The sequence below is a fragment of the Acomys russatus genome, chromosome 7, assembly GCF_903995435.1.
Source record: "Acomys russatus chromosome 7, mAcoRus1.1, whole genome shotgun sequence".
Taxonomy (NCBI): Eukaryota; Metazoa; Chordata; class Mammalia; order Rodentia; family Muridae; genus Acomys; species Acomys russatus.
The window spans coordinates 35,009,334-35,034,898 of record NC_067143.1 but is presented as its reverse complement, the minus strand read 5'-3'; the positions used below and the strand labels follow the sequence as shown (position 1 = coordinate 35,034,898).

General features: G+C 52.1%; 1 protein-coding gene across 5 annotated transcripts in view; it reads right to left on the bottom strand.

The window, feature by feature from the left end:
- Positions 1–1,708: 1,708 nt before the first annotated feature.
- Znf710 (zinc finger protein 710) overlaps positions 1,709–25,565 on the bottom strand; it is a 68,645-nt gene continuing 44,788 nt past the window's right edge. For 4 of the 5 annotated variants that reach the window (XM_051148773.1, XM_051148772.1, XM_051148770.1 and 1 more), the window contains exons 2-5: positions 10,486–11,974; positions 6,523–6,714; positions 6,000–6,174; positions 1,709–2,194 (exon numbers count right to left, since the gene is read on the bottom strand). In XM_051148773.1, the coding sequence (XP_051004730.1) occupies positions 2,025–2,194; positions 6,000–6,174; positions 6,523–6,714; positions 10,486–11,946 (1,998 nt within the window). In that variant the 5' untranslated portion in view covers positions 11,947–11,974 and the 3' untranslated portion in view covers positions 1,709–2,024. Of the gene's footprint in view, positions 2,195–5,476; positions 6,175–6,522; positions 6,715–10,485; positions 11,975–25,565 lie in introns of those variants that run through there. The other variant, XM_051148774.1, reaches the window with a different exon arrangement.

Here is a 25,565-nt window from a genome sequence, read left to right as displayed (position 1 = left end):
TTGTGCCTTCCTCTCCACACTGCCCAGGCACAAGGCATAGGGCAGGGGTGTTTTGAGTGTGGTACCCCTCAGAGGGTTGTGCCAACGGCAGACTGGGAGGCAATGAGAGACCCCACCCAGGCCAGACTTTTCCCTTCTGTTTTCAAGACCAAGGCCACTGGCGTTGGCAGGAGAGGAGGAGGAGAAGGAGGAGGAGGAGGAGGAGGAGGAGGTACAGGCTGCTTTTTGGTACCAGGGGAGAAAGTCATTGTGGGAAGAGGTAGTTTGCAGGGGTGATGCCTTCTGCTCAGCAGGAGAAATGTCTTGTACAGTGACACCTAATCACTGCCACCTGAGGGTCATCATGACGGGCATCTGGGAGGCCAGGAGCCTTAGGGAAACCACATTTGGGCCACTGTGTCCCTTCACCCCGAGGCCTGGCTTGGCTTGGTGTTTCACTCGGGGACACAGGCTTGGGGGCAGTTGCATTTCAAATCAGCACCCTCCACCCCAGCTGATTCCCCATCTTGGTTTCTCAGCCAAAGCTGGTGGCTTCATCTGTGCCTTTTCAGGGTTATCCCCACCTGCTCTTCCCCTTGGGGGCCCTTGGATTTGTGGGCAGGGATTCAGGCGCTCTGGGGCTTCTGAATGTGCTCGTCACTACCTGGAGGACAGAGGGGAAGACAGTGGACAGGCGAAGAGGGGGTAGCTGGCCTCATGGATGGCACAGAGCCACTGGCTGGAGAGGGCCACATGGGCTCTCTACTTCCCCTTCTCCCTGAGGCTCCCAGCTCGTGACACACCTCCTGGGCCAGGGTCCCATCAGGCCTGGTTAGGTGAGGGAAGCAGGAAGCACACACACAGCACACAGAAAGCTTAGGCTTGGAGGGACCAAAACAAAAAACAAACAAACAAACAAACAAACAAACAAAAACCAAAAGAAACCACAACCACCTCTCCATCAAAGAGAGTTGGAAATTACCTTCAAAATAACCTTACTTGCTCAAAACAGATTCCACCCCCACCCCACCCCCCCATGGTTTTCAATTTTCTTTTTAAATGTTGCTCTTCGTTAGGAGCCTGCACCTCAGCTCACCCATACCTCACGCACCTGCTCACTAAAAGAACAAACAAAAACAGCATTCTAGTTTCCCCCCACTTCACACAAATGGTCTTCCCTGGCTTCTCCTGTGGACAGCCTCTCTTGGTCCCAGAGGTCTGTCACCCTTCCCCTCCCCTTGGCTCAAGGGGCCTCCACCTGACTTTGTTAATGTGTGCCAGATATAGGGCATGTCCTGATCTTGTTCAGTGAGGACGCTGCGGTTGGTACCTTAGCTTGGGACAGAATTGGATGAAAGTTGTTGAAATGCACACTGGGGACACTCTTTCAGACAGGGCTGAGGGGGAAGGTGCTCTGGAAGCTAGGCTGGGCTCCCAGGCTCCCTCAGGCAGGGCCAGGGCTAGGGCCGCATGCATGCCTGGATGGAGCGAGGGGAAGCCCAGGAGGTAGAAGGCAGAGTGCCCTGCCTGGCTGTTGAGTGACAGGGGAAGGGAAGAGGTTCTTGGGTCTGAGCAGGGGGGTGGAGGGGTTGGGCAGTGCTGACCAGTGCAGGAGCTCAGATGTCCTTAAAGGCCAGAGTTGGTGCAGAAGAGAGACAAGATCCGGCTCAAGCATTTTCTTCCAGAAGAGCCCCTCTGGGCCTGAGGTGGCTTGGAAAAGACCTCTATGCCCCTTTGCCTGGAACAGGCCTCTCTAGCATTTTCCTACCCACCCACAGCAGCAGGCCAAGGAGAACCAGATCTGGGCCTCCTAGTTTACCTTTCCCTCACTGGGATGCCTAGGCCTGTGCCCAGCTCCCTGCAAGGACAGTAGTACAGTCTCCATTTGGTCTAAAGGTCCCTAGTGGTGCAAATGACTGAGGCTGGGTGGGGATGGGGGGGGGGGGGCTGGGCAGTGGACAGTAGCTTGGTTCTGGGCTGCAGAGGCGCAGCCCTCAGGATGTGGGTCTCACCCTGTGCCCTCCCCACCCACGCGGCTGGCCCTGCTATAGCACATTGTAGTAGACCATCTCTTTCATGGCCTGCTCTGTCAGGGCGCTGGGCTCCGTGCCGCTGTCCACACTGGTGTAGGTGTAGGCGTTTTCCTCAAAGTCCTCCATCTCCTGCTGGCTGTCAAGTTCAGAGGGGTCAGGGCCTGCCAGCTCCATCATGGGGTCTACAAGAGAGGGGGGCACAGTTAGGCCTAAACACTGGCCGTCCCCACTGTCCTGCAGGAAGTGGGGGACCTTCAAGTCCAGCCTTTGTTTCCTCAGTCTTGGCATCGGGCATTTAAGGACCCCACTGCTGGGTGTTCAAGCGCCTTCCTTGACTTCTGGGCTATGCCCCCTTGCCCGTGCTAGGTCACTAAGCCATCTGGGTCATCCTCTGCAATGTCTGTCATTGGTTTCCCTCCCGCGCCCACCACATGCCAAGTGCCTCCTAGACCTCAGCTCATCCGATGTTAGCCTGCAGGTCACAGGGCTGGTCAGCTTTCCAAGGTCATCCAGCAGGTATTCCCAGGAACCCAAAGCTCTACCTGAGAGTACTGGTGTGGGAGCAGTTTCTCTACATTAGTGCACCAAACCAGCCCCACCCTGGTCTGGGGTTCTGCAAGGACGAACTCAGCCAAGGTAGGTTGTCAGAGCATCTCTGGAGACAGAAGGGAAGTCTGAGAGGTGCCTTGTAATTCTGTCAGATGGAAATCTTACTATAAAGTTTGCATTGCAACGGAGCTGGATGCCTCCGGAGGAGATTTGGGTTGGTGTGACCCGGGAGGCTCTCAGGAGCCAAGGCTCACCAGCTAAGTAGGTTTGCCCCTGCCCACCAAAGAAATTTGGTGTTTAGGGGGAAACAGACCTAACCTAGAGCTCACCCTGGTAGGTGGACATCTCAGCCTTGCCATTACGTGTTTCTGGGGCTGTGATCCTTTGTGGTGGGGCCATCCTGCCCACCTCAGGACACCACAGTATCCTGCACTCTTCCCATCTGATGCCAGTAGCATCTTCCCCGCTACAATATCCAAATGGCACCTGGGGGTCAATCTACCTAGCCAGTAAGTGGCTCAGGAACAGGCAATGCCTGCTCCCAAGTTAGTGGGGTTTTGTTTGTTTTTTGTTTTTCTGATACAGGGTTTCTCTGTGTAGCCTTGGCTGTCCTGGACTCACTCTCTAGACAAGGCTGGCCTCAAACTCAGAGATCTGCTTGCCTTTGCCTCCCAAGTGCTAGGGTTAAATGCATATGTCACCACCACCTGGCAAGATAGGGTTTCTTTATATAATCCTGGCTGTCCTGGAACTTGTTATATATGGACCAGGTTGGCCTTGAATTCAAAGGACTGCCTGCCTCTGCCTCCTCACTGCTGGGATTAAAGATGTTTTCCACCATGCATGGCATTCGCTTTCTTTTTTGACTACATCTCACATAGCCCAGACTATCCTCCAACTTATATAGTCAAAGGTGACCTTGAGCTTTGGGTCCTCCCATCTCCGCCTCCAGAACGCCGAGATCGTAGTGGTGCACCGCCACATCTGGCTGATGGGGTACTGAGCCAGTGCTACCAGCTGAGCTATCTCCAATTCCCTCAAATTGTTGAGTTGGTGTATTGGGCACAAAACCCTCCCAACCTCGAAAACTAGGTTAACTGTCCCAGCGAGCCAGGCCTAGGTTGTTCTCCCATCTAAGCCTACTGCCACGCCATCACATTCCACCACTGGTTATTAAAACAAGCCAAACTTCATGTCTCCACCTCATCTCCATTATGTCCAGGCAAGTAGCCCAGACCAGCCTTTAATTCAGAATGTAGTTGAGGACAGTACTAAGCTCCTAGCCTGTGCCCCAAGTGCTGGTTATTTATTTATAGGTGTGCCCCACCCTCAGTTTAAATGTGCACACTGACCCACCTCCCTAAATTACAACCACATCTGTGAGGTAGTTTGTAGAATGAAGGTGCCCTTTCCAGCTTCATGGAAGAGGTATGCGGGTGTCCAGCTGATTAGCACCAATGCTAATTCCAGAAAAGAGGAAAGAAACTGTTCCCTTCATCCCAGAGAGCCAGGTTTGATGGCTCCTGTTATGGTCTCTGCTGGTGACAAGGCAAGTCCGCTGTAGTAAAGCTCTCAAATACGTGCACAGGGAACAGTCCAAACTGCAGCCCAGCACCTCAGATCCAGCCCCAGCCGTCAACTGTCCTTCCAATGCACTGGAGAGGTGGCTCAGTGTTTACTGCACTGGGACTCTCCCAGAGGCCCCAGCCTGATTCCCAGCACCCACACGGTGACTCGTAACTGTAACTCCAGTTCCAGTGGATCTGACGGCCACATCTGGCTTCCACTAGGCAATCACCGTGGTACCCAGGCATACATGGAGGCAAAACACCCATACACAGAAAATTAAATGCTAAGGGAAAATTCTCAAGTGACTCCCATGGGCAGTTAACTTGGGACCCCATCCTGTAAGGCCTATTTCAAAGGGAGCCTACTGGAAATACAATTCCCTTACCCCATCCCAGAAACTGCTAGGAGCCCAGCAGTTTAAGCCAGTTCTGGGGAGATACATTAGGCAAGGAACAGAGAGCCTCTGGTACCGCAGAGCCCCACTCAACTCAGTAGGTCGGAGGCAAAGCTAAGCTCCAGGTCTGCTCCAGACTATGTGTGTCAAGGGGCTCCAGAGAGCAGCCAGGTGCAGGTCATAGGGTTCCTTCTGACCTACTGACAGACGCCTTGGTAGGACTATTGAAACCCCAGGCCATTTACTGGCCAGATGGTCCAAAACCAAAGTCACCAGGCATTTCTAATGCACTCCCCTAACTGTGACCAAGGCACTATCTCGTGGAGAAGGCCTAGGAAAGAGCCTCAAGTGCACCTGCAGCTGCCTCCTGCCCGTACAGTCTGAAGCCATCATCTCCCTCCGCCCCCATGAAACTGTAGACCAATGGGAATGTTTCATAACAGCTGAGATGTCTACCAGGCTCCCAGAGGTAGCATCCTCCAGAAAAGTCTTTCATTTCTAGTATTCAAACTTGTCACAACCCTGCCTCTGTATCCCAGGTACTTGTGCTTAACACGTATAGCTGCACCTAGCCCCTCTGGAAACTTCTTTCAGATTATTATTATTGTTGCTGTTGTTTCAGGGTCTCACAATGGAGCCATGTCTTCCTGCCTTAGTTTGCGGAGTGCTAGAATTTCAAGTGTGTACCACCACCATACCCAGCACTCCTAGACTTTGGGTTCAGTTTTTTCTTTTTTGTTTTTGGAGACAGGGTTTTCTCTGTGTAGCCTTGCCTGTCCTGGACTCACTTTGTAGACCACCAACCAGGCTGTCCTTGAGCCTGCCTCTGTCTCCCAAGTTGCTGGGATTAAAGGGGTGCACCACCACGCCTGGCCTTGGGTTCAGTCTTAATTCCTTTTCTTACATTTATTTTATGTTTCTCTCTCATCAAACTTAATGACGGGAACATATGTGGCTGCATTCTCTCCATCAGGCACCATGACTCACTGAAGGTCTGAGAATTTCCATGTGTACTTGGAGGTGTGGCCTCCTTGTCACTTTCCCACCCACTTACTTGACATTATCAGGGTATCTCTCATGATAATGATGAGAGATGGCACATCTATGACTCTCAAGTGTTGTGACTGAGTCACCCTCATCCTCTGCCCTGCAGTTTCTGCTATAGGGATAATACCAGAGCCAGCTTCCCTGGGAGGGTCACATGAGTTACACAGCACTCGACATGTGTAAGTTATTGTTTTTATTATTATTATTGTTTTGTGAGCCCATGTAAGTCCTTGGAAGAAGACATAAATACCCACCACCCCATTACTGCCATGACGGCTCTCCAGGCTCCCCCTCTCCCCAGACCTGAGCCCACCTCATTGAAGTCTCAGCCTTGGCCAGCCTCCCTATGCCCCTAATTGGACAGGAGACTCCTGAGTGCGCCATGTTGCTGTCATTCCTGCTCTGTCCACTGCGCACAGCCCACCCACCTTGGCTGTCCAGGCTGATGTCCATGACGCCATGCTTGACCTTCATGTGCCGGCTCAGGTTTCCCTTGAGGTTGAACTTGCTGGAGCAGTACGGGCACTTGAACGGCTTGCTGCCTGCGTGCAGGTGCATATGGCCCAGCAGGTTGTACATGCGGTTGAAGGACTTCCCGCACACCTGGAATAGGGAGGGTACCAGAGGGCTGAGAGGGGTGGGCCAATCTGCTCCACTTCCTGAGCTCCCCCCTCCCCCCACTACACACAGCACACTGTCCCTTCCTGTGTGACCACGGAGGAAAAGGAAAGCTCTCTTGCTGGCTGCTGCTCCTCGCATCCTCTGCTTGTTCTGAGCTGGAGGAAGAAACTGGGGCTTGCATCTTATTGCAGGGTCCTCCTAACCAGGCCCCTGTGGTGGCTGCACCTCACCCTTCACCCCTCAGCATCAGCAGCTCCAAGGCTTTGCTCCCCACCTGCACTCCCTCCCAGCGCCTCCAAGTCCAGGCTGGCCCTGGGGACCGGACCATACCTTGCACTTGAACGGCTTCACGGGCGAGTGCACAATCATGTGGGTCTTGAGAGTCTGCTTCTGCACAAAGGTCTTGAAGCAGATGTGGCACTGGTAGGGCCGGACGCTGGTGTGGATCAGCATGTGGCGTTTCATGTTGGCCTGCAGGGTAAACTCCCGGCCACACACCTCACACTTGAACTCCTTTACACCCTGTGGGGGTAGAGGCACCACTCAGGGCTGAGGCACTAAGAGGTGCAGCTTTGGGAAATTCTTTTTTACAAAAATTTGTTGAGACAGGCGAGGTGGCACACACCTGTAATCCCAGCACTCAGGAGGCAGAGCCAGGCAGATCTTCTGTGAGTTCGAGGCTAGCCTGGTCTACAAAGCGAGTCCAGGACAGCCAGGGCTACACAGAGCTACCCTGTCTGGAAAAACCGAAAAAAGAAAACAAAAAAACAAACAAAAACAAAAATCTCAAGAAACAAAAATAAACAAACAAAATTTGTTTGTGTGTATGTGTGTCTGCTGCAGCTGGCCTGGTCCACAGAAAGAGTTCTGGGACAGCCAAGGCTACAAAGAGAAGCCTTGCCTTGAAAATCAACAAGAACAACAAAATTCTGAGTTGTAAGACTTTAGTTCGTGTTCTTCCACAGACCCCTTGAAGGTGTTTCTCAAATCTCCTGGAGATGAGAGCCACTTGTAGCTGTTAGCCAGTAGATAGCTGCAGGCCCCTCCCCACGAGGCTCATTCAATGGGGTCTAGGATGGATGGCCCAAGAATTTTTAGTTGCAACCATCCTCCCAGGTAATTCTTATCAGACACTCCACCTCAGGAGACACTGGCTCCTGAGCAAACTATCTGGTCTGGACTATTGCATCCCCCTTTCCGGCCCAGAGCTGACACTCACTCAGCACTGGAATAGGGTGCTGTGGGCACAACTGTGAGAGAAGGAGGGGTCACAGTTGGGTGCTGTTCCACTTTTGCTGAAGAGAGAACCTCACTGGAACAGATGCATGTCTACGGTCACAGTTGCGGTCCCAACTATTTAATATTAAATTTTTATAACTGTGTGTGCGTGTGTGCGCACGCGCACGTGCGTGCATGTTGGTGACTTGAATCTAGGGTATTTATGATACGTCAGCAGACCCTGGGTCTCTTCTCTTTCATGTTTCACACCCTCTCTTTTATCCTTGAGACACCAAAGGCCACATGACCACCAGGGGGCCCCATTCAAGAGTTGTATGCACAGATGTGCCTGGGGTACAAATTAAGACACCGACACACACTTTCAACTGTACAGCTTTACTGATGAAGCCCAGACTCAGTGTCAGAATCCTTCTTAAGGTTATACACTTAGCAGCCTGACAGGTTACAACTGATGGGTCAAGCTTCTGCAGGGAAACCTGCTCTAGCAGGAAAGTCCTGGGGGTGGAGAAGTTTGGGTTCCTGCCCTGGCCTGGCAGGCTCACTGCAGTGTCTAATGTGCCAGACACTATAGGTCCCATTTTATGTGCATGTGTTGTAGCTGAGTGTGTGTCTGTGCACTATGCATGTGCTGGTGCAAACGGAGGCTGTGGAGTCCCCTGGAACTGGAGTGACAGGAAATTGTGAGTTGCTGGATGTGGAAGCTGAGAACCAGACCTGAGGCCTCTACAAGAGCAGCAAGTGCTCTTCACTGCTGAGCCATTTCTCCAGCTCTTCTGTGTGCATGTGTGATCATGTGTGTGCAAGTGCACATATGTGCACATGTACATGTGGAGGCCACGTCAGCCTCAGGGGTTGATTTTCAGGTATAAAGAGAATTATCTTATCTTATGTTTTATATGGATGCATTTCTTGTCAATTAAAAAAAAACCCCTATGGCTTATAGAAGAGGGTGGGACATCTAGTAGTCAGAGAGCATTCTGGGATTGAGCCAGGTGTGGGAGATTTACCTGCAAAGATGTGAGGAGGACAGATGCATGGTACCTGAACAGAGGTAACCAGCCATATGGCAGAATGTAGATTAGTATAAATGGTTTTTTGGGGTTTTTTGTTTGTTTGTTTTTTTAAGCTATGTGCTAGTCAGAGAAGAGGCTAGCTATATGGTCTAGATATTTATTTGTAAATATATTTTGAGTCTCATGAGTCATTATTCTGGGAACTTGGAGCCAGGAGGAAAAACACATTGTGCTACTACACTCAGGAGCTGTCCCAGTTTGTGACAAGAGTCTCCTGGGCACCTGGAGCTCACTGATTAGGCTGGTTTGCTAGAGACCTCCAAGATCTGCCTACACCCCCAGCACTGGGATTATAAACACATGTCAGCACGCCTAGCTTCTTACACAGGGGCAGGGGACTGACCTCAGGGGTGTGTGTGTGTGTGTGTGTGTGTGTGTGTGTGTGTGTGTGTGTGTGTGTGTGTCTGTGTGTGTGTGTGTGTCTGTGTGTGTGTGTGTGTCTGTCTCAAATTGCAGCTAATGGGAGTTGGCTCTCTCCTTTCACCACGTGGGTCCTGAGGATCAGACTCAAGTTTCAGGCTTGGTAGCTGTGCCTTTACCTGCTGAGTCACCTCGCTGCTTTCCCCAGCCCCATCTATCCCTGTGTCATGTATAGTTTGCCTTTTCTTAAAGGGAAACCAAAGGTTTTGATACACTTTTGTGATCCTCTGCATTTCTGGCCATAGCATCCTGGCTCTCTCGGGCCGTATATCCAGGAAACAGGGAGGGACCTGAGTCCTGAGGGAGTTCCACAAACATTTCACACAGAAACTTTTAAATTCCTCATCTGTGCATGTGTGTGGTGAGTATGTGTACACATGTACCTGTATATATGTATGCCAGTGTGCGAGCATGTGTGTGTGGTATGTGCGTACATATGTGCAGTATGTGTGTGTGCAATTGCCCAAGTGCAAGCACAGGTGGGGGCCGGAGGCTGATGTCAGGATGTCTGCTTCCTTATTTGCTTCTCCACCGTATTCTCTGACTCTTACTGAGCTCACTATTATGGCTATGCCATTTGTTTTGGTTTTTGTTTTCAAAACAGGGTTGTCTTGGAACTTTCTTTGTAGATCAGGCTGGCCTCGAACTCACAGCGATCCGCCTGCCTCTGCCTCCTGAGTGCTGCGATTAAAGGCGTGCGCCACCACGCCTGACTGGCTATGCCAGTTGGCTAGTGAGTCCACGGGACCCGCCTATGTTCCCTCTCCACTGTGGGGTCACACACACCCACACACCTAGCTTTTACCTTAAGTTGGGTTCTCATGTTTACACGGCAAGCAGTTTACGCACTGAACCATCTCCTGAGGCCTCCAAAACATGTTAAAAGGCGACTCTTACAACAGTGTGCAGTGGTAATCCACTGACCTTTTTTTCCTTTTTTTTTTTTTGGAGACATGGTCTCTCTGTGTTAGCCTCGGCTGTCCTGGACTTGCTTTGTAGACCAGGCTGGCCTAGAACTCACAGAGATCTGGCTGCCTCTGCCTCCCTGAGTGCTGGGATTACAGGCCTGTGCCAAAATTTCTAAGTATGAAAGTAAGTAAGGGATAGAGAGATGGCTCTCCCAGGGGACCCAGGTTTGATTCCTAGCACTCACATGGCAGCTCGTGACTATCTGTAACTCCAGTTCCAGGGCCCCTGATGCCCTCTACTGGCCTCCAAGGGCATCAGGCACACACTGTGATGCACAGACACACATGCAGGCAAAACACTCGCATAAATAAAATACATAAAATAAAAAGTACATCTAAAAGCCAGGTAGTGGTGGTGCACGCCTTTAATCCCAGCACTCAGGAGGCATAGGCAGTCGGATCGCTGTTGAGTTCAAGGCCAGCCTGGTCTACAAAGTGAGTCCAGGACAGCCAAGGCTACACAGAGAAACCTTGTCTCGAAAAAATTAAATAAAATAATAAATCTAAAAAAAGTTTACCTGTGTACTGCCTAAATAATCCCATCCAGGGCTGGGGAGATTGACAGGTGGGTCAGCCACGGCTGGTGGCCTTACCTTGTGGGTGAGGGAGTGCTGTTTGAGGTGGTGGATCTGGCTGAACTCCATGCCACACTCAGTGCACACGAAGGGCCGCACGTTCTGGTGTTTGAGCATGTGGTTTTGTAGCTGGCTGCGGTAGTGGAAGGACTTGTCACACTCGAGGCACTGGTAGAGGGTGGGGCCCTGGTGGGAGGCCAGGTGGCGCTTGAGTTGGGTCAGGGTGGAGAAGTCTAGGCCGCACTCAACACAGACATGGCAGCGGCCACTTTCGTGCTTTACTTCGTGGGCCTTAAGCTCGCTGGGGTAGGCAAAGCCACGGCCACAGAAGTGACAGCTGTAGGGCTTAACCTCAGAGTGCAGCAGCATGTGGCGTTTGAGGTGACTGGTCTGAGTGAAGGCCTTGTGGCACACCTGGCACTTGTGGGGCCGTGTGCCCTGGTGCGTCAGCAGGTGCGTCTGCAGGTGGCTGGGCTGCTTGAAGAGCTTGCTGCAGTGTGGACATGAGTGTGGCTTGATGCCGTTGTGGCCCAGGATGTGCGTCACCAGATTGTACTTGGACGTGTAAGACTTTTCGCACATGCGACACTGCCAGCGTTTCTGGCGGTCGCCAGCCTCCACTAGGTAGGAGTCATCGATCTGCACGTTGATGTCCAGGCGGTCCAGCTGTGCCTTCTTGTGGCGCTCCACCGTGGAACCTGCCGTGTCCGCCTCGAACTCGCTGGACTCCTGCCACACGAAGCCCTGTTCTGGCTTGACGAGTTCTGGCGCTGTCATGTTGGGAGGCTCAGGATTGCTCAGGGGGGCCAGGTGGGGCGGCTCAAAACCACATTCAGTGGGCAAAGTTTCTGGTCCAGGTAGTGCCATGCTGGGCTCGGGAAAGCCATCCCGGGCTGGGTCCGGGAAAGGAGGATCAAATGGGACCATGTCCAGTTCTGGCCTTGGAGTTCGGGGCAAGTGCCGGAGCGTCCGGGGCTTGCGGCTGAAGGCGCTGAGGTCGATCATCTTGACGGCACTGCTCTGCACCAGGGCCTCGCAGGCACCACTGGCCACCTCAGCAGGGGCCTCTGCAGGGCCCGAGTCCTTGTCATCACCAGGCACAGATACCTCATACACCTCCTGTTCCTCTTCCTCTTCCGCCTTCTCAAACTTGACCTTGGGCACCAGCCGCACAGGAGGGCGTGTCTTCCTCCGGGTGTGCTTCTCAAAGGCTGCCTCTACCTCCAGCACCTCCTCTTCTGGGGCCTCTTCCAGGGCCCGCCCATTACAGGCCAGCTGATAGATGTCGGGTCCTGGTGGTCCTGGCTCCCCCATGCCCGTCCCAGACAGTTCTGGCCCTAGGTCTGGGTAGAAGGCCTCAGCACTTATGGTGGCTCCAAAGAGCTCATTTTCTGAGACCAGGCCCAGCACAGCAGCCTGAGCCAAGGACAGCACCACCACAGCGTCGGTCTGTGTCCCTGAGTCCATGAAGCCTTCCATGCCGTGGTGTCTGGCTACGAGGGCATTTCTGTGGGAGAAAGGGGAAGGTTAATATTGCTAGCTAGATGCTGAGTCCTGTACTCAGCGAGGACAAGGGTCCAGCTAATTTGGGGTGTGTGTGGCCCTGATATCTTGTGACACCTTCACGTTGAGATTATGGGGAGCAATGACAACCTCTGTGTACGTAACCATCTCCTCAGTCTCTCTGAGAAGCCCTGAGTAAGCACCACCCACTGCTTGCCTAAGTCTTTCCATCTGTAAAACAGGGAGGAGGGTGGATTTTGCAGCCTTGGCCATCCTAGAACTCTCTCTGTAGACCAGGCTGGCCTCAAACTCCCGGAGAGCCTCCTGCCTCTGCCTCTGGGATTAAAGGTGTGTGCCACTACCGCTCCCCCTGTTGGAGGGGGGGGGCTTTCATCTGCAATCCTCTTTCTTTGTAGTTGTAGCTGGCCTAGAGAGCTCATCATCCTCAGCCTCCCAAATGCTGCTGCAGTGCTAGGATTACAGATGTGTGCCAACACACCCAGCTGTTCAGAGATTCCTTTTTGTCCCCTTTCTTTCTTTTGTGGAGAATGCATGCATGCGCAGGTGTATGGAACAGGTGCAGGCTTTTTTTTTTTTTTTTTTAAGATATGGTCTCTAATTAAGCCTGGAGCCAGCAAACCTGAGGGATTCTCTTGACTCTGCCTTCCAGCTAGAGCTTTGTGCTGCCATTAATTGGGTGCTGGAGACCAAAGTCAGGTCCGACTGTTTGGGCAGCACGCACTTTGGCCACAGAGCCATGTCCCTAATCTATGTTCAGTGGGTCTTAAACCAAGTCTCATGGGTCCTCAGAAATTTGTTTCAAATGCATGAATGTCTCTACTTTTCTTTCTTTCTTTTCCTTTAAAGACAGGATATCTCGATATGTAGCTGAGGCTAGCTTGGAATTTGCTCTCTGAATTTCAGAATTTGCCTTCCCTCCTGAGTGCTGAAGTTACAGACATGTGTCTCCAAGCCTGGTGATTTATGAATGAAACTGAGTAGCTTTTTTATTTTCTTTCTGCGGAGCCGGGGATTGGACCTAGGGCTCTGAGCATGCTAGGCAAGCACTCTTCCACGCAGCCATAGCCCCAGCCCTTCTGTTTTAGAAATTAATTACTCCATTATTTTAAGAACTGATTAAAAAAAAATACCCACCTACTCAAAATATAACGTGCCAGGTTTCTAAAGCACGCCAAGAGTCCTCCTGGCTGTGCTGCTGGAGTAATTAATTTTGCACAGACCCTGGGAATGCAGTATGAGGTGTTAAACAATTGCTGCCATTAGCGATGTGATGACTGCATGAATGAGGGTTTAAAAAAGATATATACAGAGGAAAACAATACAACACACAAAGCTAAATTAGGCTCTGAGGCTGGTTTCCAACATGGGTTACCACCGGTCAGCCCTGATAAGGTCTATCATGCAGGCCATTGTTTGTCTTGATTAACTAGATGCCATATGTATGTATACCCAAATATACTGATAAGAAAGGCAGCTTTAGATGACACTGGCGTTGCAAGGCAGATCTGACAGCTAAGGCTTAAGCGACCACTGACTTGAATGTTAAAACTGGCTCCAGGTTCTTGTAAACAACACTACTGTACCTCCTGTCCAGTTGTACAACCAGCAAAGGCATCCTCCTCTCCCCTGACTTCACAAGCACTGTGAACCCCACACCTTTGGACAAGGTGACCCCTACTTGGGTACCCCTGCCCCAGCACTGCCTGCGTGCTCTGCCACTAGTCTCCTGGCCTGCTCTCATGCTCAGGCAGTTTCCCCAACGACAGGCCTGTGGTGTGGGCACCTCCTCCCGGGCTTCAGATACTCCTGTCCCCACGCCCTGCCCTGTCTCAGTTCCCGACTCACTCCAGGAGAGGAGTGACACTAACAGGGTGACTCCTGCCTGCTTTACTCCTGGGGCCAGGGTCAGGCACATGGCCAGTGGACAGCCCTTCCTCAGGAAATCAGTCCAGCCTGGTACTGCCCTTCCCCCCTGCAGCACTCAGTGGAGCTTCCTCTTCCTGAGGAGGCCAGCTAAAAATACCCCAGACAGGAATCCGGCCTCCTTGCAACAGACACGAAAGATTAAACTATTAAGCTCAGAGCAGGGCTCTGGTGGAAGGGGTCACATAGGCGTCCTGCCAGGGGCTTCAAGGTCCATCTGGAACTGTCCAGGGGGCTAAGCTCACTTCTGGACACCCTCTATGCCACGCCCGGCTTCACTTAACTAGGGATCTCCTATGTCAGTCACTTGTAATTGATTACAAAAAAGTCACTTCTGTGCCCCCAGCTTCTCCATCTAAAAGTAGAAGAACGAAAGCACACAAGGAAAGCATGGGACCCCACAGAGCAGAATGCAGAACAAGGATCTTAGGTAATTACAAAGACCTAAGTAAGAGTAAAGATCAATAGCTTTGGCATCCTAGATCTCCCGGAAGACAGTCATAGGTAGGGATGAAAAAAAACTTTCCTTCCTTAGGCCCCAAATTCAGCAAAGCTTTGGTGATTGCAAAGATAACTGTCAAGAACTAAGAACTCATGAAGGGGGAAGAAAAAAAAAATAATAATATATATATATATATCTGACTCCCAGCTGAGAAGTAGGTCTAGTGCTTAGAGAAGGTGAACAAGACAGGGGCTCTGTCCCGGTGGAGCACACACAGGAGACCTGCTGGGCCCATCACAACGATCTCCAGTGCCCATGAGCCACTGCTGGTTTTCCTGAATACTCTGGGGAATGTCACTGCCTGCTAACACCAGCCTATCCCAGACACAGCACCAGGCAGCAGCCCGAGTGTGTGCAGTGGCTTTGAGCAAACAATATATACAGCAAATTTTCTAGACTTGCCCTAAGGCGGAACACATGTGGGAGGAGGGATCAGTCATGGCAGAGCCTATGCTTGGAACTTGGCACAGGAAACTAGGTGCGAAAGCACACACCTGTAATCCCATCACTTGAGAGGTAGCCTAGGTTTAGGAGTTCGAAGTCAGCCTCAATTACATACTGAGTTGTGAGCAGACAAACAATAAGAACAACAAAAAGAACTTGAGTTGAGTACTGCTGAGGTCAGAGCTAGATCTGTCGTGTCCTATTGTGTCCCAAAGCTTGGTTTCTCATCTCATACCTATGGAGGGTTTCTGACTTGGAACAGACACAAGATGAGATGGTGTGGCTTTCCTCAGAAGCCCAGTTGAGACATACACACACACACACACACACACATAACCTCAAGAGAACCTACTGAACACATGGACTAGAGTGTGACCACTGACCACAGGCCAACCCTGCTCAACGTGAGAGCAGGAGCTTAGGTCTGGTTCTCAGCTGTGAGAGAATCATACGGTTAACCTTCCAAACTGGGGTCCCCTCCAACAAGGAGACACCCCTTTACTGTCACATTATTTGGGATGCAAACTAAGCCTATCCCAGGCCACCAGGGCCTGCTCTTCCTCCAGGAACAGGTGCTTTTGACAGGAGCCTGCTCTGGCTGTCAAAGGGGGCTCACCCAGTCAGAGCTCTTGGAGGGCCCAGGGTAGGGGCTTAAGAATTGTCAATCATGAGCCACTGGCTCTATATCTCATTGCAGAAGGCTCCAGGCCCCGTTTAACCCTACAGCAACCTGACTCCACAGCCCAGGGAATGGTGCCTCAGCCACAGTGACAGGAGTTCTTAATTAGCAGGCTGGAGGCGGGTTACACCAGGTACCTCCAGCTCCCAAAGGGACTTCAATTCTAAGGCTGCCAAATCTGAGTGCAGAAGCTGCCCAGGGCTACCTGGGGCCAGCAGGAGCTTGCAATCTGGTGGCAAAGACTGGCCTCCATGTGGTCGTTGTGGTCTGCTCTCTTGAGACAGCCCTGTGGCTGTGCTTGCACGAGTGTGTATTGTGTCTTCCCAAGTGTGTGTTTACGTGTGGGTTGAAGGGGCCCTGTTGAGGCTGAGGTGGAGTGAATGGCAGGTTCTAAGTGTCTTGTAGCTCTGCCTGTCGGTCTGATGTGCACAAGTAAGTGGAGGGGAGGCGGCCACGGGCCACGGGCCACGGGCCCAGCGTCCCTTTCATTGTCTTGGACCAGTCCTTCGGTTTAGTTGTCCCCAAGTCCCCTGGATCCTTCTCACAGGCCACAACCGTTCTGTTGGATGCCCTGGCCCAGACTGCTCAAGGCTGAAGAGCCCACAGGGGACCACACCACTTGTGGCACAGGGATGCTGCAGGCCCCCAGGGACACCCCCCTTCTCAAGGCAATGCCTTTCTGTATCACTTGTGGTGGGGACAGTGCCCAAGAGAAAAGAGCTTGGGGGGCCCTGTGTTCTTCCAAACTGCATGGCTAATGACAGGGGGGTGGGGGCATCCATTAGTATACCTCTGCTAAACTCCTCCCACTTCTCACCCACCCTCCTCTCTCCCCAGGGTGTGGAAAAAGTAAATGTTAAGAGTAGCTGCTTCCGAAGTGCAGTGACGCAGGGAAAGAAGAAAAGAGGAGGGAAGGGGGAGGGGAGGAGGCAGTGAAGACAGTAGAAGAGGAGTGAGATTGAGGGGGAGGGAGAGAGAGGCTAAGGAGGACAAGAAACAAAGGCTGGGAGGGGGAGGGGACCCAGAGAGGCACAGAAGCCCGGGGCTGCCCTATTTCCCAGGGCTCAGCATCACCTCAGGGCCAGAGGGGCAGGCGTGATTCTGGGGAGGGAGTAAAGTCTCCCCTTTGAGACCCAGAGGCAGGCTTCCCTACCCCAAAAAGGGCCCCAGGCTTCTCACTGTTACTCCAAAAAGTGCTTTGTGTCTGTTCTTTGGCTCCCGTGAGGACTGATAGAAGCTCAAGGACCAATGGGCAAGCCACCTGACACGTTGGGGCCTCAGTGTCTCTAGCTATGAAACAGACACAAGGACCTACTTAGAATCTCAGGGTTATGAAAATCTACAGCCCACATCCTATCTGCCCACCACACAGGGTCCTCCCATTACAGCACCTTCCCGCACTACACAGGGCTCCAGCAGGTCCTGTCCTCCATGGAGACCATCTCACCCCCTTGCTAAAAGGGAGGCTTGGCTGGGGAGGTGGTGGCACATGCCTTTAATCCCACTACTCTGAGTTCGAGGCCAGCCCGGTCACATAGTGAATTACAAGACAAAACAAAAAATAAAGCCATCCACAATCAGGGGGGTCCTGCAGGCGGCCTGTGCCCACAACTTCAACTGACTTAATTTGGTGACCAAGAGGACCCTCTCCCCAGTGCAACCTGAGCAGCAACCAGGGCTAATACTGGGAGGCCAAGTTTTCTCAAAGGAAACAATCCGCTTTCCAAACCCCTCCCAGGTGCTGCCGGTGTACACAGCAGGGGCAGAAATAAAGCTAACACCAACAGGTGGACCCTGAGCTCAGTGAGCAGCAGGAGGTGTGGCCTCATGTGGGAGGGGCAGGCTCTCAGCGTTCTGCGCTCAGACCAGCTGTTTCAACTGTGCTATGAAGGCCCTGTGGGGCTGAAGTGGTAGGCCCCAGGGTGGGGCAACTCAGGTAGCCTGAAAGGGAGGCAAGTTCCTGGCACACAGCTGAAGAAACACTCCTGGGAATTCACCTGGTAGCAAAACATCCCTCTTGGCTTCCCTCTGTTGTTAGAATGGTAAAGTGCTCAGATCCTCAGAGAAGAGGAAGCGAAAGCCCAAAGCTTGTGCAAACCTTCGGTCCCTTGCCACAGTCTCATTTCTGTCAGCCCCAGACCACCCACCGCATGGAGGGGGCAGCGGAAATGTAGCTGTATTTTCTCTTCCTCGGCTTCCCTTTTCCTGGGATCCAACCCCACCAGTTAGACTGGGCCACAGGCCACAAAGGTCTGATCTAGGTCCACCCCTGCTCTGTTTGGACGTGCCCAGACAGGTCTTGAACTTGTGGACTCAGGAGATCATCCCATCTCAGCCTCCTGAGCACAAACCACACACATATGCATGGCTCAGACATCCTCTCCCAACCCCCAACAACCGCCCCCACCCCTAGCACTCTGTAGTCCAGCCTAGCTCTCTTTCAGCCCTTGCTATCCTCACTCAGCCTCCCAAGAGCTAGGCATATAGGTTTGTACCACAGCACCAGTCCCTCTGCAGCTGCTTCTTTTTAATAAGGTCACTGAGGCCATAAAGGGAGGAGCCATGATGGTAAGAGGGCAAGGCAGGACTGCAAGTCTCCAGCCTGGATGCCTGTCTAGGCTTGTGGCCTGCTGCCCGAGGCTGTCCTTGCTCTCCTGTTGGCCCTCAGCCCCCTCACACTTGATGGTTCACGACTGGGGCCTCTGCCCATGTGCTAACTCCTCTGTTGGGAAGAACAGTCACCTGGGATCAAGAATGAATGAATTGGGGGCCGGAGAGAGATGGCGACTGCTCTCCCAAGGGAACTACACAGGCTTGATTCCCAACACCCACAAGATGGTTCACAACAGTCTGTAAGTTCAGCTCCAGGGGATCTGATGCTGCCCACTGGCTTCTCCAGGCACACACATTTAAAAACAAAAGAAAGAAAAGGAGAAGGAGGAAGAGGAGGAGGAAGAAGAGGAGGAAATGGATGAATGAATAAATGATACCAAGGGACCCTTGATGCTCACCAGTACATGGCCCGGCTCTGAAGTTACCAGGCCCGTGGAAGCCACAGGCTCTCACTCTTCATCTACCAGACAGCGCACATTACCCACTCAACACATGCACCCTTTTCTTTACCGTACAGGCTGGACTCACACCTCATTGTAGACTCTGATGGAGACCCTTTTCTTGGTTTTGTTTTGTTTTGCGACAGGGTTTCTCTGTGTAGCCCCTGGCTGTCCTGGAACTCTCTTTGTAAACCAGGCTGGCCTTGAACTCACAGAGATCTGCCTGCCTCTGCCTTCCTACAGAAAGTGCTGGGATTAAAGGCGTGCATCACCACCGCCCAGACAGACCCTTTTCTTTAACCATTTTGCCTGGTTTTAGGATTCTCACTGCAGAGTGGAACTCCTAACAGAGGTGGAAAGCAAAGCCCTACGGCAGGTCACTGCTGTCCAACACGGAGGGCGGTAAGGTCTAAATATGGGGAGGAAGGTTTTCAGCACTCAACCGTCCTGTTACCGTCCAGGCGATCCGGCTGGCCTGCCTTCAGGGACCTAGCAATTGCTTATGCCATCAGCTGCCACTGCAGAGAGCCAGGTGTGTGTCGCCGCGGCGCCTCCACCCCCCCCCCCCCCCCGAGTAATCATTATAGATCATAACACTTCCTGTAGGCCATGTTTTGAACTTAAGAACTCTGCCAGGACAGCAGTCTCTCGCCCTCAAATCCTAAACTAGTCAAGTGAACACAGATCAGGCAGGGCAGGATGCCAACCCTGATCTGGATCCCTACACTCACTTCCCACTGTGCTCCCGGTCAAAGGCCCCCATGAGCCTGCCCGGTTATTACCCATGCCTGTGTGCCGCTTGGCCGTACTTTCATTTTCCATCGCTGACCTTGCCTGCAAGCGACTTTTTGGCATATGCAGTTCTACACGCCCAGGATGCTCTTCCTTGTCCCCCAGCCCTCTACTTTTAGTGCAGCTGCCACATCTGCAGGAAATCTTGCCCATGCCACCCTACCTGCCAAGGTCCCACTCTTAAGTTCTCAGCAAGTTCAAGTTTAACCCCCTTTTCCTTGCCCGGTGTGGTGCTTGCACACCTGTAGTCCTGGCTCCGGGGAGTTAGAGGGTAGCCTCTGGGTTCTGTATGAACTACAGGATCACAGGGCCAACGTACCAAAGCCATGTCTCAAAAAAAAACAACAGAATGCGGAAATTCTTTTTCTCTTTTGTACTTTATCCTAATTTAAGGTCTTGTTGTTGGTCTATTTATTAGGTCAATTACTGGAGTTGTGTCTGACACTTTGCAGGGGCGGACACCTGGCCTGTTGGCTCACCCCAGCATCCCTTCAGATCCTTGTGAGAACACAGACTCAAGGAGACAGAGGAGGCTGCAGGGGAGCACAGCTTGGAAAGCTGCCACGTGGAAAGCCCCGGCCTGGCCTCCCTTTCCCCACGTGGCAGGACCAGTTCCTCTTCCCAGAGGGAGGGACAACAGGCCCACCGTTCCTGGATGGCTCCTTGTCTTTCCTCTGATTCCAGAGGCAAAAGGCACACACAGTCTCTCCGACAGGGACGCTGTCTGTCCTGGACCCAAGACCCCCAGCTTAATGAAACAGGGAAAAACAAACAAAACTTTGGCTCACAAGTGCAAGGACAAAGATAAGAATCACCAATGAGGGGACAGCATGACACTCACTGGGTCTAACCCATGAGCGGTCCTGTAGTGAGGGGACATTTTCATCTGACAGATTCAGAGTCTAAGCAGTCCCTGTGGGCAGGGTGAAGCAGGCTTCCCAGGGGATTCCAACTCAGATCTGGACCAAGGGCCCTCTCATGCCTTCCCTTCTGTCATCTAGCCTCTTGTCAGGCCCCTCCCTCTGCAGAGTCCCTCTACCTTCCCCATCCTGCCTTCCTTTCCCTCCATTCCTCCCCTCTTCCGTTTCCATGGCAACCTCATCCTCCGCTCTGCCATTCGGTCTTGTGTTCCCATCTCATCTCTTTTCCTCCTCTTTCATCTCTCCCATCATCGCAGTGTAGAGTCCAGATCTCGCCTATGTCCTTTGCTTCTGGCCTTTTGCTCCCTTTTACTCTCCTTTTATCTTCTCCAGCGTTCTCTTGTCATCTCAGAGTGACATTTATTTATCTCTTGCTTAGAGAGAGAGAGAGAGAGAGAGAGAGAGAGAGAGAGAGAGAGAGAGAGAGAGAGAAGAGCCCCAGTCTGTTTGGCTTTCCCTTGAGCCAAAGGGTCAAAGGTCCAGGATTGCAAGGAGGAAGGAAAACTCCCAGAAGGGACCCTCTGCCTCCTTTTGACCTCAGTAGTGGAAAGAAGAAAACACAGTTGGGGGTGGGGGCTCCTGGAAAGGGCCCCTGGAGTAGCCTGAGCAAGGCGCAGATTCCCTCACCTCGCTGGCCAAGGTAGGAATTCACGCTATGTAGGGAAACCAACCCAACCAAAGACGGTCTAGGCACAAATTTACCACAGAAAAGAAAGCAAGCCTATATTGCTGGTAGGCCTCGGGGTCTCAAGGCAACAGGATAGGAGGTTGGTGACATAGAGTAGGTTGAAGGGGCACAGGGACTATGAGAGGCCTTAGCAGTAGCCGAGAAACACTGCACACCAAGAAGGTGGCTGAGAGGCTTTGGCTTCTGAGTCGCGGGCTCTCAAGGCCCAGATGGAGACCTGTTCTGTCCTGTCAATGCAGTCAACGGGGTTCTCTCCACGACTTGGCAAGTGACAGAGTGTGGGACCCACAGAGATGCCAAGGGCTCTACCACTACTCCTAAAATGTTGGCCAGCGGACAGGGCCCAAAAGAAGCGAGGGGAGACATTCTGGAAGGAGCCCGGAAATCCAGGGCCGCCTCCTCCTGCGTCTAACTGAACAGGAGGAGAGATCCAAGCTCTACCACCTTGAGCTGGTTGAGCCTCATGCCTACACTTTTAAATGAAAGCAGTGAGGGAAAGGGCTGCACTTTGCAGTTAGGGCTGTGTGCAGGGAGGACTCTGGGATGGGAGCCATTGCTTTTACTATTACTGCCTATGTTGTCATCTATTCTAAGGGCCAGGTGAATGCTCCCTGGGCGCTGGCAGGTCACAGAGATCTTCAGTATCAGAGACCTCACAGTTTCTTTAGAGACAAGACTAAGAGACACAACACAGAAGTACAAAACATCAGACTGAGCATGAGTGTGGGTATGACAACACCACCGCGAAGTAACTTTGCCTCCCGCATCCCCCAAGGCTTGGGAACGTTCTCTCCACATAAACCAGCTCTATAGGAGAGAACAGACCTAACCAGAGCTGCACAATCAGGCTGCTCTGCCCCTTCCTGCCGTGCTGGCGTCTGGGGGGGCCCATCACCTGACCTATGGCACGGGACATGATTTCTTCTTTCTAGGGTGGTCAGGAGGTAGAAATGAAGCCCACTGGATGAATGAGGCTGATGAGGGGCACACTACAGGAAGGTGGGCGTTCAGGAAGCTGTCATTCAAATACATGCTGCTGGTGCAAGGGCGGACCCAGGTTGGAGCAAAGGCACGGGGTGGAGAAAGGAAGGTAAAGATCACAGAATAGCAGCAGAGAAGTCCTGAGGTTGGAAGGCAGGCCGAGGAGTGTGGCCTGGCGCGGAGCCCTCCCTCTCCTCACTCCTGGCAGCCAGGGTGACTCATCCCACGGCCTCCATCCCTGAGCAGCCCCTGACAGCGCTACCCCTCCAAGCCAAGCCGGCACTGGAATCAACATTTATTTGGCCGTCACCCACACATCCAAGTCAGGTCTGGATTTATGCCAGAAGCAGCATAATTTGGTCTGCGAGGTGAGGGACAGCTGGTTTATACACGGGCAGTGACACACACTCACCGGCCACATAGGGGGCAGAGTGCACAGACCTTCCTTCGCCACTGACATGAAGGGGAGCCTTAGTACAAGAGGTGGAAGGCCACAAGTCCTTATATTCTGCCCTCAACCTCACAGTCTGCAGAGGGACACACGTGTGTGCGTGCGCGGATCGTCTCTGTGACGAAAGAGCCGGGGGTTGCGGGGGGGGGGGGGGGGGACGGGGACGGTTCATGTTATCAGGGCATGCGCACTGTGGGCTGCTGGATCTACAGGTACCAAATGCTAACAGAGGAAGAGGCTAAGGGAGCCTGGCTGCTGCAGGCTGCAGAAAGGTAAGCAGGGATCTTAGAAGAGACAGAAAGCCAGAAGTAGGCAAGGCCCAGGAGACAGCCTTGAGGGTAGGCCCCTGGACGAAGGAAGGCGGGCTGGTGGATGTGTGTGGGAACTGGTTTCTTCTGTCTGCATCACGAAGGATGGCACACAGGCTCTCTTTGCTGTGGGGTCTGAGGACCCTTGGGGCAGCCTGATGGCTAAGTTAGTTCAGCTTCCAGTACACAAAGGGACAGGGTGGGGGTGGGGCTTACCGGGGAGATGGGTCAGCCTGGAAGTGCTGGCTGTGCAAGAGTGAGGACATGCATTTGGATCCCCAGGAGCCCCATAAAGCACCAGGCTCACGCCTTTAGTCCCAGCACTGGAGAGACAGGGGCAGGCGGATCGCTGTGAGTTCGAGGCCAGCCTGGTCTACAAATTGAGTCCAGGATAGCCAAAGCTACACAGAGAAACTCTGTCTCAAAAAAGCAAAAAACAAAACAAAACAAACAAGAAAAACCCCAACCAAACAAACAACCCCCCCCCAAAAAAAAAAAAAAAAACAAAAAAACCAAAACCCTAAAACAAACAAGAACCAGACATAGTAGTGGACACATGTAGCTCCAGTGCTGGGAAGACAGAGTCAGGACTATCCCTGGGGCTTGCTGGCCATCTAGCCAAATGAGCAGGTTCAATGGGAGGGAGACCTTGACTCAAAAAAGAAGGTGGAAAAACAAAACAAAACAGTAAGGAGTGAGCTGGGCCTGGTGGTGCACGCCTTTAGTCCCAGCACTCGGGAGGCAGAGGCAGGCGGATCGCTGTGAGTTCGAGGCCAGCCTGGTCTACAAAGTGAGTCCAGGATGGCCAAGGCTACACAGAGAAACCCTGTCTCGGAAAAAAAAAAAAAAAAACAGTAAGGAGTGATTGAAGAAGAAACTCAGCATCAGCGTCTGGTCTCCACACAGCACCCCAACCACATACACAGAAAGACAGGAACGAGCGCATCCATTCACCTGGGCACAGTACACCACAGTTTACAAACTCCTGTCCAGGTCTGGTACCATTGGGTTCTCCCCACCAGGGGCTGCATTGGCCTGGCCTGGCCTGGCCTACACACATGGCTCTTGTTCTGGGGCAAAGCGCCAATGCTGGTGGTAGCAGACTGGCTGGCTGCCCTAAGAAACACAGTGCCAGCCGGGGCACTCTAAATGCATTATTTCGCTTCGCCCTGACTAGTCTGTGGTTGGTATTACTAATATCACAAGCGGGGAAGCAGAGGCACAGAGAGCTTTAGAGCATTTTTCAAGCATTGCTTCTCAGAGCCTGGTCTCCTGGGCGGCTGACTTGAGGGATGTGGGCGGCTTTTAGGAGCCTGTACAGCCATTTGTAGAGTTGGCTCTGCATGTGTCATAGTATCTTCATGGGAGGGCTCATGGAACAATGGATTGAAAATATTCAGAGGGTTGGTGAGATGGCTGGGCAGATAAAGGAGCTTGTCGATGACCTGAGTTCGATCCCTAGACCACACATCCACACATGGGAGAGAACTGACTTCTGTAGGGTGTCCTGACACACACACACACCCACACCCACACACGCACACGGCCATTGTGTCCATGAACTCACTGTAGCAGTGGTCACCTGCGGAGGGTCACAGGGCAGGACTGGTCAGCATTCCCGAAGGCTGCACTAACTCAACTCGGTGGGCTGCAAACCGTAAACAAAACGAACCCAACAAAAGAACATGATGGCAGGAGGAAGTGATGGGGAAGGGGAAGGAGATGGTGGGGTGGGGTGGGGCGGGGCGGGGCGCAGTCAGGGATGAATATGATCAAGATGTATTTGCCTGTGAGATTGTACAGAAGTGTATAAAGTTTTAGAGAAAAGGATACTCTTTTTGTTTTTTTGTTTTGTTTTTTTTTTTGTTTTTGTTTTTTTTTGGTTTTTCTTTTTTTTTTTTTTTTTTTTTTTTTTTTTTTTTTTTTTTTGGTTTTTCGAGACAGGGTTTCTCTGTGTAGCCTTGGCCATCCTGGACTCACTTTGTAGACCAGGCTGGCCTCGAACTCACAGCGATCCGCCTGCCTCTGCCTCCCGAGTGCTGGGATTAAAGGCGTGCGCCACCACGCCCAGCTGAAAAGGATACTCTTTTAAAGTTTACTTTGTTTAAAAAAAAAATTGTGCATGAAGACTCACCCCTGTACTCTTGGCACTCGAGGTTGGTGCAGGATGGCCATTAATATGGGACCAGCCTGGGCTACAGAGACCTTGTCTCAAAATAGCAAAACAAAGTGTGGTTCCCCTCTGTAATCTCAGAACTTGGAGGCAGAGGCAGGAGGATCTCCGTGAGTTCAAGGCCAGCTTGGTCTACATATTGAGTTCCAGGCTAGCGAGGCCCTGTCTCCAACAAACAAAACAAAATAAATAACAATAAAAAGAAGTTTAAATTCATCCTCAGCTACATACTGAGTATACTGCTGGCATGGTGTACTTGTAGCCCTGAGGAGGAAGGGGAGAAGGGTGAGGAAGAGGAGGAGGAGGAGACAGAAACAATAATTAGGGTGAGAAAAACCATTCTGTTGTCAGATGTGTGCCGTGTACTTAGTCCTAGATGTTTGCATCTGTGTCACACACAAGCAAACTTTTCCTCTTGTCATTATCCCCTAAACAACACAGCATAGCAGCGACTCACACAGCATTTACATTGTGTTAGGTATTATTATAAGTCACCTAGAGATGCTTTAAATCAGATGGAAGATGTGTGTGGGCTGTGTGCAAGCACCACGTCATTTTATATAACTCCCCACAGAGACGGTGGTGCGACTGTAAAAGCAGGTTGGAGACAGGTGTGGTAGCCCACACTTGTAGTCTGAGTACACAGAAAGCTACGGCAGA